Source organism: Xenopus laevis, chromosome 6L (genome assembly GCF_017654675.1).
Source record: "Xenopus laevis strain J_2021 chromosome 6L, Xenopus_laevis_v10.1, whole genome shotgun sequence".
NCBI classification, from domain to species: Eukaryota; Metazoa; Chordata; class Amphibia; order Anura; family Pipidae; genus Xenopus; species Xenopus laevis.
Genome location: NC_054381.1, coordinates 109,983,840 through 109,999,938, shown reverse-complemented (window position 1 = coordinate 109,999,938; position 16,099 = coordinate 109,983,840). Strand labels below are relative to the sequence as shown.

The 16,099-nt window shown below is 36.2% G+C and overlaps 1 protein-coding gene across 1 annotated transcript; it reads right to left on the bottom strand.

The window, feature by feature from the left end:
- Nucleotides 1-2,299: 2,299 nt before the first annotated feature.
- Nucleotides 2,300-7,613, bottom strand: LOC121394710. Its single transcript, XM_041566357.1, has 7 exons — nucleotides 7,509-7,613; nucleotides 5,804-6,005; nucleotides 5,182-5,316; nucleotides 4,759-4,908; nucleotides 3,970-4,092; nucleotides 3,334-3,447; nucleotides 2,300-2,872 (listed from the first exon to the last, which is right to left on the bottom strand). The coding sequence occupies exons 1-7, from the start codon at nucleotides 7,582-7,584 to the stop codon at nucleotides 2,773-2,775; spliced, it is 900 nt and encodes a 299-aa protein (XP_041422291.1). The 5' UTR covers nucleotides 7,585-7,613; the 3' UTR covers nucleotides 2,300-2,772.
- Nucleotides 7,614-16,099: the final 8,486 nt, after the last annotated feature.

Genomic DNA, 16,099 nt, shown 5'->3' with positions numbered 1-16,099 from the left:
GATGTAAGGCTTGTATATTGTGATGTCATAGTGCTGGTGTTCTGTTGGTCACATGGTACATGATGTCACAGTGCTGTTTTGCTGGCAACAGGCCAGTATTTATGTATGATATTCTTAAGTCTATAAATATACATCTTTCATATGTGTAAAATAGAATAGGCCAAAAACAGTTGAAAAGAGTAATATAACGAGACATTTTTCAAAATGTAATGGAAGTGATGTAGCATACTTTTCTGTACAGGGAATAGAAAAAATAAGATTGGGTAGTAGAGGAGGAAATTTGGCAGGGTTGTTAGCAAAAATAGAACTGTTTTGGATTTTTTATTTGCATACTCGGTTACCACTTGGTTTGAACTACGAGTTTGATGTAACATGTTTTACGTAAACTATAATGTAATTGGTTATGTGTATAACGAGGTAGATATATAGAGCTGTATGGGGCAGATAAAAGAATGTGACATATACAAATAATAATATTAGGAGAGAGAACCTAATGTAATGGGGCAGTGATTGCCATTTAAATGCTTGTGTAAATGTGGGTATCCTAATAGAACATAGTTCTGAGATGTAACAGAGTATAGGCAGAGAAACAATGCTAATATGACCAATTTGATAAGATATGTATGTTGCTTTAAGAAAAGAAACGTGAGGTGGCAACACGTGATTGGTTTTAACGTTTGGGGAGGGATTTCCTGGGGTATAAATTTTGTGACCAAATGTAACAACAGTAATGCCTATGAATAAGTGCCTGTGGGTGCGAAACGCGTAAGGCGGAGCATCAGTTGGTCTGTATGCCTACTTTTTAATATTTATGCTAAATAAAGAGTGACTTTTTCACTTTGAAAGTATTGACTGGGAATATATTTTTGGATTTTTAAAATAGAATAGAGACACAATAAAATATACATTTGGGTACTTACAGTTATGTTTAGTAGATATGCTAAAAATGGTCTTTTCAGCAGCGTGAAGATCAACGATCTGAACTTCACACTTACTGCACAATGAAAGTGCAAATGCAGATGTAAGGCTTGTATATTGTGATGTCATAGTTCTGGTGTTCTGTTGGTCACATGGTACATGATGTCACAGTGCTGTTTTACTGGCAACAGGCCAGTATTTATGTATGATATTCTTAAATCTATAAATATACATCTTTCATATGTGTATTTATATAATCTGTTCTTTAATCTGTAAAAAGTGTTTTGCTGGTGCCCAGTCTAAATTAGGTGAATTTAAGAAAAAAGTATGTACATCCCCTGATATATCAAGTAGCGCCCTGGACACCTTTAGGCAGGTGGTTACAGATGAAGTAAAAATGCCTGGCATATACTCGCAGCCAAAACCTTTCTGGCAATGCAAATATGGCATTGTCTTCTTTAAAAAAACATAACAAAATTGTAATTAAAATGGTTCACAAGGGTGGAGCAGTGGTTATTATGAATCAGGTTAAGTACAATGCAGAAGTAATTTGCCAGCTAAAATTTCCAGTCTGCTGTGCCCCCACTGATTCAGACACTACTGCTATATTGGAGAAAAAAAGATAGATACAGCGCATGTTCATCTGGCATTATAGATAAAACTACTAAAGAATTGATAATCACAGATTTTACTCAGACCCCTATACTATATATCTTGCTTAAAATATAGAAGACACCCCAACCCCAAGGAGGCCTATAGTGTCTGCCATTGGTTCGATATTGGAATCCTTTCTAAATATGTGATTTATCACCGGCAGAAATTAGTTGCCAAAGTTACTACGTGTCTTAAAGAGACTAACAACTTCTTTAATAAATGTAGTCTAACTACAAACTTGGAACCTGGCATCTTTCTCTGCAGTATTAACATAACCCTTTGGGACCATGCTATGAAAATCTTTCCAAGTAGAGAATGTACCATTAACATCCATCCTCTGTACATGATCATGTAGCCAGTTTCCTATCCATGTTCAAACAATATTACCAACAGATCTTTGTTTATAAAGCAGTCGTTTGTAGATCAAATATTTTGGCAAAATCTAAATAAATCTACTAAAAAATGTTACTGCAACCCTAACCTTCAGAATGCTGTGCTGATTGCTGTTCATAATGCCATTCTCCAGAACATAATTTTGAATGTGATCCTTTAATATGCCCTCAAATAACTTGCCAATCATGGATGTCAAACTTACTGGTCTGTAATTGCCAGGCTGAGATTGAAAGCAGTTTCCCTGAGTCAGCCAGGTAACCCTCAAAAACACACAGCAGTCAGTTTCTACTATTTTAGGTTTTTCTATTCACTATATATTGTCATTCAAAAGGAATACTGGTTAAAGCACACAGCAGGAATACATTCTTTATTCATTTAAATAAATTATTTACATTATTCATTGGTAACTTAAAATGCTCTCCCTACCCTTTGTGATATCTAAGAGACCCTTCCACTTGTCCTCACCTAAAACCAGCATCCCTCCTCCTCCTCGAAAAATAATGAGACCTTACACATGAAAGTAGTATTTTGGAAATTTATTTTGTCAGATTTTATGTACAAACATAGTTAGCATTCATTAGTATACAAAGAAAACAACCCAAACAAATATATAGAAAACACTATACAGCCACTCACAGTAATTTTAACAGATTTTATTTCTTGGCTTTAGTGCTCAGCTTTTGCTCAGCACTAACCAGAGCTCCCTCCACCAACCCGCATGGCTCCCGTCCAGAATTGGCCATGCACATGCTCTGTCTTGTCTTTCAGAATCAAAAGCAAAATTCATGAAGTAATCGCCATAGGTGACTACTTAGGAACTTTCTTAGTGTGTTTCACTTTGGCTTTGGCTGGAACTACTTCTTTCTTCTCAGAATGTGCCTTCTCTTGTGATTGATGAACGTTTATCCTGCACAAAGAAAGGAACTATAAATACACTTGTGGACTGTGTGAAACAGCTAAAAGTCCTAGAATAAGTATCTGATATGGATGCAAATATGTAGAAGGCTTCGTCTCAGTTCAGTACTGTAGTGAATGTTGTCTTTATTAAGTCAGTCTTTTACACTGCTCAACCAGCAAGCTTAATTTACTAATTCACCAATCTTTTTTACCAGATGCAGATGCCTATACCTAATTATGCCTTTAAACAGTACATGAACCTTACTTACATTTTTAAACTTATTTATCCCATTTTAATCTTCATCTTTATATTTTTAGCTCCACCCTAACCAGTAAGTCCAAGTTATCCCCCAACATGTTTCCTGTATCGTTCCAAGCATTAAAACTTGGATATATGTTAATGCCCTCCATATTGCTAACACTGAACATTCCCATCGTTCTGCAGTTCAGAATCTTATGTGTGAAACTCACGCCTCATGTTCGGCAGTAGAAAGTGTCGGACTTGGTGGCATCAATACAGCTTTGCCTGGTAAAGCTTGTTCCTTCCCAGAATAGGTCTTCTCTTTCCATTTATAAAATGTTGTCCTGCACAATGAAAAGGAAAAGTAAATACCCTGCATTTGTCTTTCACTCCTACCACCAGACTAGCATTTCTAAATAATAGTTACATAGTTAAATTGGGTTGAAAAAAGACAAAGTCCATCAAGTTCAACCCCTCCAAATGAAAACCCAGCATCCATACACACACCCCTCCCTACTTTTAATTAAATTCTATATACCCATACCTATACTAACTATAGAGCTTAGTATCAAATAGCCTTTGATAATGTATCGTTATAATTATATGTGTTATCCTAAGTTTTGAATTTCAATAGCAATTGAGACCTACTTAAAGCTGATTTAAATAAAATTCTTATTAATCTGTTTCCAGATCCAGTCCTAACACTGGGCCAGGTTATCCCAAATCATGATTGAGTTCTTAGTTTCCCTTTTTATTCCCCATAAACAAGCATAATAAATACATGAATCATTCTTAACACCAACGAATCCTGTATAGGATAACGTTTGTAGAAATGCAAACAAACAACGAAGAATAAGCAAACTCACCCATTATATTCAGAAATTGTGAGGCAAGGAGTGATTCTGGTAAGGGGTTGCATATAATCTTTGCCTGGAACTACATGTTTCTTCTGCAAATGGGTCCTTTCTTTCCATTTATAAAACTGTATCCTGCACAATAAAAGATTTATTGTCATAAAGGTGTAAGACAGCAAAGATATATCTATATAAAATGATGTAGGTTGCATAGCAGCTATCTGTATTTCACAGCTGCTGCTCCTTTTTTAATATTATATACATAATTGTTTTTTGAAAATATAAAAAAATAATACACCATGATCAGGGGCGTACACACCGTACACTGGTGTACACTGGTCATGGTGTAGCACCAGGCTGACACCCATCTGTAGTACCCACCCAGAATAACTATGTTACTGACCATGATCACTTAAAATATTAATATCAATATTATTTGACAATCTTCTTTTTCTGATTCTACAGCTTGTGAAGCAAATCATAATCTGCCTTTATTTCTCACTTATGTAAGAACTCCACTGTTCTTAATACTACCCTTACCCTAATACTCTATCAAATGCCCCATCTTCAAGTACACACTCTCCTCATTATTCCCAAATCTAACTCTTTCTCTTCTTGGTCCTAAAAAAAAACATTTATAGACTCCCCCAATATAAGAAGTAAATTACAAATATTGATTTCTTTAGATTGCCGAATATGAATATTGTCACTTCTTATAAAAAGTATAGGTGTCTGTATGCAATTTTTACTGATTTCAATTTTTTTTGTATAGGATATGTAGACAAAGCTTAGCATACTCACTGTGAATATTTAGCAGCAATGGGTGCTTTCAATGGTGCTGCTTGCTTTGGTTTTTCTTCTTCTTCCATTTCTTCTTCTATTTCTTCTTCCTCAGATAAGCCCTTTTCCGACTCAGGTTTTGTTTCATCCTCAAAATGCACTTTAGGAATGCTGTTCAAACAGAAAGTGAGTGAAAAGTTGATAAAATATGTATTTGTTATATGTCTGTGATGAATGGACTGGCAAATGCTACAGAATGTAGTTGTTGCTGTCTATCATTTCAAACTTAGATTTCGTAATGCAGTAGTAGTGTTTATTTATACTGAAAGACAGATTCGTTCACCCTATATGAAGCTACTTAGATTACGGTATATATAGAACGGGATCAGCTTTATTAAAAAAAAACTATAAAAAAAGCCATTGAAGCATAGAAGCCTCCCATACCTTCTTGTTGTAGGCAGCTTTGATTCCTGCTTTGATTCCTGCATTGATTCCTGCTCTAAATCCTGTCCTTGTAATTCATTTGTTTTCATTATGAAAAAAGGTTGTTGGCGTAACATGAGGTGTAAATACAGAAGCCTAAACAAACAAAGGAAGTGAGTTTTTATTTTCAACTCTCAAAATCCTTTCTAGCAGTACTTTTAACCCCTTAAAGGCAAGAATGTATAGCCCCAGCTCCCATAATTTTCAGGGTCAATATACAACTAAATACAACTTTGCTCAACATGTGTTCAAAATGTAATGGATTTATCTGTGTACTCCTAATCTATTCTTCTCCTATTCAACAGTGACCCAGTAAAAGCCGCCAATTAGAAAGTGATTTTTAACTTATTGTCTTTGCCCTATTTAGTGGAAGAAATAACAAAAACCAAAGATATTTCTGAATTAAAACAATAGGCAAAAGTATGTTCAGCAGTAGCTCTATTTAGTTACTTCATGCTGAATAATCGGGTTGTTCTGTCCCTTTGACCCCCCCAAACCAACCAAAAATAGTAATAGAATTGCACTGAAAGATATGATCTGGAGCTGTAGTCCCCACAACTAATTTCTAGATTATATAGCTTACCATCCAACACCTCCTATTGTTGAAAGGATAATCAGGATAATTATTGAAATAATATATATGCCTTCTCTTATGTCTAGACTCCTAGAGAATTGGGATTCTCCCGACCAAGAGATTTGGTTTGCCTCATTATAATCCTGTGCATTTATGGCTTGCCGAGAATCGTCATCATAATAACTTTGTGCCTCTTCTTCCTGTGCTACTGCTACAGAAAAACATGGTGTTAGTGATCCTGTAATGTATTTTTTATAAGTCAACGCTACTGTAATTCACATGCTGCAGGGCTCATTTTACTAGTCAAATTCCTGGTGATAATAGAAAGATAAAACTCAGCAGAGAAGAAAATTTCAAAGAAAGGGGTGGCATTACAGTTTCTGTGGGCTGGCAAACCATACTTATAGGAAAAGATAGACTGCAGGTGTATCCAAAAATGTAATCATCTTTTAAAGTCGAACATGATAAAAGGTGCCAGAGCCCAGAACACATTAGGGGGCACATTTACTTAGCTCGAGTGAAGGAATAGAATAAAAAAAACTTTGAATTTCGAATGTTTTTTTTGGCTACTTCGACCATCAAATTGGCTACTTCAACCTTCGACTACGAATCGAACGATTCGAACTAGAAATCGTTCAACTATTCGACCATTTGATAGTCAAAGTACTGTCTCTTTAAAAAAAACTTCGACCCCCTACTTCGCCGCCTAAAACCTACCGAACAATGTTAGCCTATGGGGAAAGTCCCCATAGGCTTTCTAAGCTTTTTTTGGTAGAAGAAAAATCGTTTGATCTTCGAAGTCGAAGGATTTAACTTCGACAGTCAAATATCGAGGGTTAATTAACCCTCAATATTCGACCCTATGTAAATGTGCCCCTAAGTGTTTGATCCTTCTGCCTATTTTTAAGTAAACCAATAAAGACTATTATTTTAACTTTTTTGTAGTAGGGGCTGACATCAATATTATTGGGAAATATGCTGGAAGTTCTGGGAAACACTTGAGGACTCTGCAGCCTTCCTAAATACTTACGGTGAGCTGGGGGCATTGCCTACTTTTTTAAAGTAGCGTAATTGTGTAGCAGCCCTTTTATACTCTATGAAAATACTCTAACTTTATTTATAACAAACTAACAAATCAAATCCACACTTTATTTACTGAAAATGAGTTAATATACAAATATTTACTATTTTTACTGGTGATTAATAAAGTAAAGTACTTTAGTCTTTAATAAACCATTAAATAGTAATTTACTTTAGTTGACAGTAACTAAGATGTATTGCTTTAAAAGGATTGTTCACCTTCAAACTAATGATATGATATTGTAAGGCAATTTGCCACTGGCCTTCATTTTTTTTATTTGTGTTTTTTTTTGTTATTTTGCTTTTTGTTTGATTGCTAGGGTCTAAATCACTCTAGCAACCAGGCAGGGATTTGAATGAGAGGCTGAAGATGAATTGGAAAGGGCATGAATAAAAACGTTATTTATAAAATGAACGATAATAAAATTGTAGCTTTGCAGAGCAGTAGTTTTTGGGCTGCAGGGGTCATTGATCCCCATTTAAGAGCTGGAAAGAGTCTGAAGAAGAAGGCAAATAAAAAAAAAACTATAAAACATAAACACCACTTGCTAAGAATTGGCCATCTATAACATACTAAAGGTTAACTTGAAGGTGAGCCACATTTTATATTTTGAGTTATTTTTTCCCTACTTACCTGATGTAGCATAGTAGCACAGATGGTAAAGTCCTAAAAGGATAATCCGTAAAACAATATGTAGGTTTGACATCATATGATTGTGTTTTCTGTGGAAAGAATGAAGAAAAGAAAGTTTAAAGTGAAACATTCTGAAAAATCAAATCACAATGGTGGGGCTTAGAAATAATAATGAGGCAAGTAAAATAATAATTTAGATTTTAGACTAAACATTTGTATTTTTTAATTCTGTTCAGTATCTTAGAAACACAATTAACATAAATGCTGTGTGTGCTCAGAAATATATATATGCCATGCAGTTTCCTTTTTCTAGTTCTGAACTCTAATTTTTATCTTTATGCAAGTATGCTGATTCGTTATTGTTTCTTCTTTTATGCCTTTTACTCTACTGTCAAGTTGATTTGGAATCTATGCCCCAAACCCATTTAACTTTTCCCTGAAATTATTCTTTTCCCATTTTAAATTACATTTAACATGTTCCATTGAAAAGTTGTAATCGAGATACTACTGTATGTAATATTTCCATATACATTTGGGTACTTACTGTTATGTTTAGTAGATGTGCTAAAAATTGTATTTTCAGCAGCGTGAAGATCAACTATCTGAACTTCACACTTACTGCACAATGAAAGTGCAAATGCAGATGTAAGGCTTGTATATTGTGATGTCATAGTGCTGGTGTTCTGTTGGTCACATGGTACATGATGTCACAGTGCTGTTTTGCTGGCAACAGGCCAGTATTTATGTATGATATTCTTAAAGTGATACTGACACTAAAAAATAAATTTTAGCATATGAATGTACATTAAGGGGCAGATTCACTAAGGGTCGAATTTCGAAGTAAAAAATACTTCGAAATTCGACCCTCGAATTGAAATCGTTCGACTTCGAATATCGAAGTCGAACGATTTAGCGCTAATCCTGCGTTCGATCGATCGAAGGATTTTTCGTTCGATCGAACGATTAAATCCTTCGAATCGAACGATTCGAAGGATTTTAATCCAACGATCGAAGGAAAATCCTTCGATCAAAAAAAGTTTAGCAAGCCTATGGGGACCTTCCCCATAGGCTAACATTGACTTCGGTAGGTTTTATCTGCCGAAGTAGGGGGTCGAAGTTTTTTTTAAAGGGAAAGTACTTCGACTATCGAATGGTCGAATAGTCGAACGATTTTTCGTTGAATCGTTCGAATCGAAGTCGAAGGTCGTAGTCGAAGGTCGAATTAGCCCATTCGATGGTCGAAGTACCCAAAAAATACTTCGAAATTCGAAGTATTTTTCATTCGAATACTTCACTCGAGCTTAGTGAATCGGCCCCTAAATGTTACCTAAAGGTCATGTTGATCATTTTTTGCTGAGAGGTTTGTTTTTGTATATAATTGTTAGTTGAAGTTCCTAAACCTGACTCTCTGACACTCTGACACTCTGACTTTGCCAACCTGACTGTCCCATCTCAGCCTGTTAGTTACAGTTTCTAATGCTAACGGACTCCTGCTGCACAAATATGGCAGCCCCCTCATACAGGAACATGGGGGATCAGACAGGTAATGTAAAAGCATCATGCAAATACTTTATGGCAAAGTTAGAAGTATCTTGCAAAGCCAATACTATAATAGATGTAAAAAAAAGTTTAATTTCAGGTGTCAGTATCTCTTTAAGTCTATAAATATACATCTTTCATATGTGTAAAATAGAATAGGGACACAATAAAATATACATTTGGGTACTTACAGTTATGTTTAGTAGATATGATAAAAATGGTCTTTTCAGCAGCGTGAAGATCAACTATCTGAACTTCACACTTACTGCACAATGAAAGTAACTAAATGCAGTGTAAGGCTTGTATACTGTGATGTCATAATGCTGGTGTTCTGGTGGTCACAAGGTACATGATGTCACAATGCTGTTTTGCTGGCCAGTATTTATGTATAATATTCTTAAATCTATAAATATACATCTTTCATATGTGTAAAATAGAATAGGGACACAATAAAATATACATTTGGGTACTTACAGTTATGTTTAGTAGATGTGCTAAAAATGGTCTTTTCAGCAGCGTGAAGATCAATGATCTGAACTTCACAACTACTGCACACTGAAAGTAACTAAATGCAGTGTAAGGCTTGTATACTGTGATCTCATAATGCTGGTGTTCTGTTGGTCACATGGTACATGATGTCACAGTGCTGTTTTGCTGGCAACAGGCCAGTATTTATGTATGATATTCTTAAGTCTATAAATATACATCTTTCATATGTGTAAAATAGAATAGGGACACAAATAAAATATACATTTGGGTACTTACAGTTATGTTTTGTAGATGTGCTAAAAATGGTATTTTCAGCAGCGTGAAGATCAACGATCTGAACTTCACACTTACTGCACAATGAAAGTAACTAAATGCAGTGTAAGACTTGTATACTATGATGTCATAATGCTGGTGTTCTGGTGGTCACAAGGTACATGATGTCACAATGCTGTTTTGCTGGCCAGTATTTATGTATGATATTCTTAAATCTATAAATATACATCTTTTATATGTGTAATGTAGAATAGGGACACAAATAAAATATACATTTGGGTACTTACTGTTATGTTTAGTAGATGTGCTAAAAATGGTCTTTTCAGCAGCGTGAAGATCAATGATCTGAACTTCACAACTACTGCACACTGAAAGTAGTGTAAGGCTTGTATATTGTGTGATGTCATAATGCTGGTGTTCTGCTGGTCACAAGGTACATGATGTCACAATGCTGTTTTGCTGGCCAGTATTTATGTATGATATTCTTAAGTCTATAAATATACATCTTTCATTTGTTTAATATAGCATAAGGACAAAACAAAATGAGAATAAATTATAATGTATTGCACTCTGTTTTGTTATTCCTGCAAACCTATAAAAGTTTTTATTTTATTATTTACCCTTGTTTGTTCTATTAATGTATTGTTGCTATTATTAGTATTATTAATGTATTCTATTATTGTATTGCTCTGTTCGTGTATTCTTTCAATGTATAGCACTGTGTGCACAAGTAGTAACGTGTAATAAAAATATAATGTACATACATACAGACTGTCCGGTGACTGAACATAATTCTTTTTTTACTAATTTTTAACAGTTGTAATAGAAGGTCTGTTGAAAAAACAGATTGCTGGATTCGCAAACTGGAAAGCTGCTGAATCAAAAGCTAAATAACTCAAAAAACACAAATAATAAAAAATGAAAACTAGTTTTAAGTTGTCTCAGAAAATCACTCTCTACGGCTACGTCATACTAAAAAGTAACTCAAATGTGAACAACACCTTTACTGAAAGTGAATAAGAGGTTGATTGTGATGAAAATGAGTGATATTGAGGAAGAGTATAACATTTTTCAATTCACTATAGAGAAGCAGGCAAATGCCATGAATGTTTCTGTGTCTGAAACCATAGTATTTAGGCCTCTGTCTAACACAAAAGAGCCTGGAGATTAGCCCATGGATGTCATGGTGACAATAGAGCAGTTTGAAGAATGACACATAAATTGAAGTTCCAATACACTGTTGTATTCATTTACTAAAATCATTAATTGCTTTAAGGAGCAAAATAAATCCTGAAATGCAGAGTTACAGCTGTAGAAATGTATGCTACATTACTTAAAATACAATTTTTCACCTCCAAGCCCTCATATGTATCAATGAAGGAGAAGCCTTGAAATATTTTAAGTGTGGACAAATTTGTTAAATTGCAAAAAGTTTTAATAATTCCATTCCCAAAACTTCTGTACCACCAGCAGCTATTTCTTGCAAGGAGGCAAGGGTTAGCAAAGATGAAACAGAAGGTGATGGATGCAGTTTTCAGATTATCATGAAAATGAATGTATTCATTAATATATTTTAATTAACTAATAAAGAGCCTCAAATCATGGGTACATCCAAAACATCCTTATTCTAACCTTTGTCAACAGGAAAATGTTTGAGTCTAAGGCAAATAACACACCACTGCTCTCCAACAGAAAAGGTTGGAATTCAACTGCCACCTGTCACCACTGCTAAAGCTCCTCAGTGAGAAGTGCCGTGTGTGTAGGGTTGCCACCTGGCCGGTATTTTACCGGCCTGGCTGATAAAAATGATGGTTGATCCCAATGTTATTAATAGGGAAAAATGATAAATATATAGGAAGGCCGGTATTTTTTTCTGGAAAAGGTGGCAACCCTACGTGTGTGTAGTGCATTCACTAGCATATTTGAGCAAAAGTCCATCTCTCACCACAAGTTAGTCTCATTCAGTCAGTGGTATAAACCACCCTGGGGGTGTCTCCCCACCAGACAACACTGCTCACAGCTCCCCAGTCCCCATTGGAATCTTGAGTAAAGTAATGCTTTAAGCGTTTAATTTATGCAGTGATCAAACTAGCATGTCTGGGGTTAATAGAGTGCTCATTGGCCTTTACAGTACTGATCTTATTCACATAAAATGCAGGTGCCACAGTGTTTTGAAATGATGGGGGCAACTGTGTCTGCCTTCTGGTGCACTTTGTACTTCTGATGCTGCTATTCCAAACATGGAAAAGGGGTGTTTTTGTAAAATGCCCATTAGTACTTGTGGTGTAGCCACAAATGGGCATGCCCAATTTTATTTATATTTATTGCTACACACAGCAGATCTTTGTTTCTTTTTTTCTATTTTGTACATGTTGTGAGGAATGCATCTACCAGGCAGAGTATGCTTCATTAGCCCTCTGAGGGAGGGCCCTCATGTTTGTCTGCATGGAGCGTACCCCTAAACTCTAGTTACGCCGCTGCAATCAGTGGAGACAGATGAACAAGGGTGTTTTAACTGCCACTTCTTTTCCTACAAATGGCAGCATGGTCAATATGCCCTATGTGCCATAGACCTAAAACAATTTAGGGATCACAACTGAAACTTGTGTATGGATGAAAATGGAACCCCTTAAACAGAAAATGATTTATTGAGGGAATGTATATTAGTAAGCAACTCTCTGTTGTGTCTCATTCAAAAGCCAAAAGGCTCATGGAAACTTTTCTTGGATTATTACAAACTGAATTCTTCCAATTTTATTTGTGCATCAGTTGTAAGAGAAACCCATATCCTTCTTTTCCAGATCCTTCCCAGTGCCAAGGCACTCAGTACCATAGACATGTGTAATGATTTCTAGATGTTTATTTTTATCTTTTTTAACACAATTACAGCAGTAGGTTTTCCCATACAACATTCCTTATGCATTACAGGTATGGGACTTGTGATCCAAAATTTAAGGGACCTTTCCATAATTTGGATTATCATACTTTGTCTACTAAAAATAATTTAAATATTAAATATACCTATTAGGATTGCTTTGCCGTCAATAAGGCTTTATTATATCTTAGTTGGAATCAAGTACAATGTACTGTTTTGTTATTACAGGGAATAATGGAATATGTTTTAAAATGTTGAATTGTTTAAAATGCAGTCTATGTGAGGTGGTCTTTCCATAATTTTTCTGGATAACAGATCCCGTACCTGTACAGGTTATGTAGTCATATTTATTTTAAACTTAGTAAATGATTTACTTGTTATAACTGCATTTATCTGAAACAGCAAGACCCCCAGAATAGCCAAGGAGGTGCTCTATACTCTGCTTCACAGTGGGGGCCTGGCACTGCCAAACCTCAGGGCCTACTACTTGGCATCACAAGCAGCGTACATGCACTGGTGGTTGGTGCCAAACGCTGGCCTCATTTCTAGGCTCATTGGAAGCCATGCAAAATGCTCCCTACAGGGTGCTGATATACCTAGCGATTTGGCAGCAATAACTACAGCCCAGAGGGCCTGGACAACAGCACTCCATACAACAGGGGCTGACCCCCACTCCTCTCACCAAACCTTCCACTCCAACTCCAATCTAATTCACTTTACTAAACTCCCCGAGTTCCAAGTGTGGCCACTAGGGCTTAAATGGCAGGATACATTGGGAACTCTGGAAGAAGACCAATGGGAACAGGCGACCAACAATCTATACCGATGAAACTGCACACATTTGGCAGAAGGGACAACAGTAACTGCCACATTTGCCAAGCTGAACTGGCGGATTTCCTACATATGACCTGGCTATGCCCCCACATTCAGCGTTTCTGGAGTAACAGCATACCTCTCCACACATTTGCCCCTCTAATGTCCCCTCAGATGATTACTTGGGGTTCTGAATGGTGCTGTAATGCGCAAGTTTCTATGCCTTCTTACCAGAGCCCTACTGTACTATGCAAAATAATGTGTCATTCTGAGATGGATGGGGCCTAGAATGCCCTTGCTGAAAATGTGGCAAAATAAATACCAAATAGTAAATACCATGCTCCCAGTGACAATTTATTAGCTTTATATCCATTTTAATGAGGGAACCTGTGGGACTGAGTCTATCATAGCTTTATAGCCGGAGTGCTGTTTTGAGGAAGTGGTTTTATGGAAAATATTACTGACCTGCTCTAAACCACTCTAAGTAGTGCATCTGGGACACTGCATGGGTACCAGATATAGCTACATACCATCAGTGTATAGTGATATTACTAAGCTACAGCCCCTAAGGATGCGGCATGCACTAAAACAGAATTATTATAATGATTAATATAGGGTCAATGCTTGATATTAACTCACAGTAAAATCCAACACCCAAGTATAAACACCCCTCTTAACTGAGATTATAATTTTTTACAGATGTGAAAGCACTAACACTTAAAAACACTCAAAATAAAAAGGAAAGACTAAGGGAAAAATCCTTTAATATTGTCTACACCTATCAAGCTGCTGGCTCTCCAGAGGTTTTAAAATACTAATCTAATGTATAGATTTATAAGCACAAACACTATAACCTGCACTTTTACCACTATAGTTGCTATGGATAAAACTCAGGTATGAAGCAAGCAACTCACTGCCTCCTAAATAAGAGAAAATATATACATATATTTATTATAATAATTATCCCTATGTGGGAAACAAGTTATTTCATAAATGTTTTTAAAAAACACTTATACGTACGTACCATTGTAATATATACAGTATGTATGAATAGATTGATGATAGATTAGAAGAAATAGATTAGATGCACACTCAATAATGGTTACCTTGTTTTACTAAGATTTCATATTGTAGTCACCCTGCTACTTTATGGCCCACATGTTCTTCAGAGAAGCACCCAAACTTCCAAGTTCAGCCAGTCATTTGTTTCAATAGAAATACACTAATATTGCTGTCAGGTAGATTTCAGATGGAAATGGTACTTTTGAACATTTTAGGATTGTTTTGCCACCAATATGGATTCATGCAGCTTAGTAGCCATCAAGTACAAGGCACTTTTTTATTATTACAGAGAAAAGGGAATTTTTTTTAAAGAATTTGAATTATTGTCTTATCATAGATGGCCTTCCCATCTCCAGATAGGAGATGCAATAGCTGTCCTATCTGATGCAGAAAGCCCTTTTACTCTACTTAAGGGTCTCAATGCACAGGTTAATAATACTTGCCATGTTCAATATAACATATTCATTCTTAATATATAAAAAAATCTGTCAGGCCCATTAAGACATACAGTACTGTACATATATTTTTCATTGGAAAATCTATTCGTTTGGCTGACTTTATACAGACATAAGGGACCACTGACCACACATTGTGCCTTGTCTTTTTCTCATAAACTTCCTATTGGGTTTTCTACAACAAATATTCAAACATCAACATGGATATAGGACAGAGGAAGGAGCTAGGAATAACATTTAGGCCACAAAACTTGAGCTTAGCTTTTACTGTGAATTTAATATTTGCATATCCTGTAGACCGGAAGGCATTCATTAGCCGTATTAAGGACTATCCATTTTTTGAATCGATCTACTGGAGGTCCCTGGAGGCTGGTGAGACAGAGTCACCCGTTCCACCAGCACCACCACCAAAAATATCAGAACATGTGCCATTTGGGGGGATGTACAGAATATGTAAATAGTTCACATTTGCTTATTGTCCCTGATACTACCTACAACCATGGACGACTGCAAATAGGGGCAAGGGTAAATTTTGTATACCCCCTGTCCCACATAGCTGTTTAAATGTCCCACATTGCCCTGGTTGTCCTTGAGGCAAAAAGAGAGAGACAAGAAGCTATGGGTGCTGTGCCAATGAGGCAGCTTGCTGGTTACCAGGGGTGGCAAAAAAAGGAGTGTACCCCTCCATCATCAAAAAGGTGAGTTGGGGGGTTGGCATTCTTGACACATTATTGCCACAGACAGGGAGGGGGGGTTGGTGGTGATGTGGATTATCCATTTTCTGTAGTAATTATACTGGCACATTTTGGGTTTATGTGCTGATTTACAATTTTGGCATGTCTGGGATTAAAATTCTATGTATTATTTGGTGATTGCACTGGCTTGTCTGTGGTTATTATGCTTGTTATGTGGACACCCATTTATTATGGCTTTTCTACAAGAGACCTGATAGCATCTGACACATCATCCATCAAGGTGTCCTAATGACTAGGGATTTATTTTGCCACATAGGTGTTATATGGAGAATCCTTTTGCTGACCAAGAGGATCAAAGGGGTGTAAGGACAGCGTCATGTTGTTCAGGTT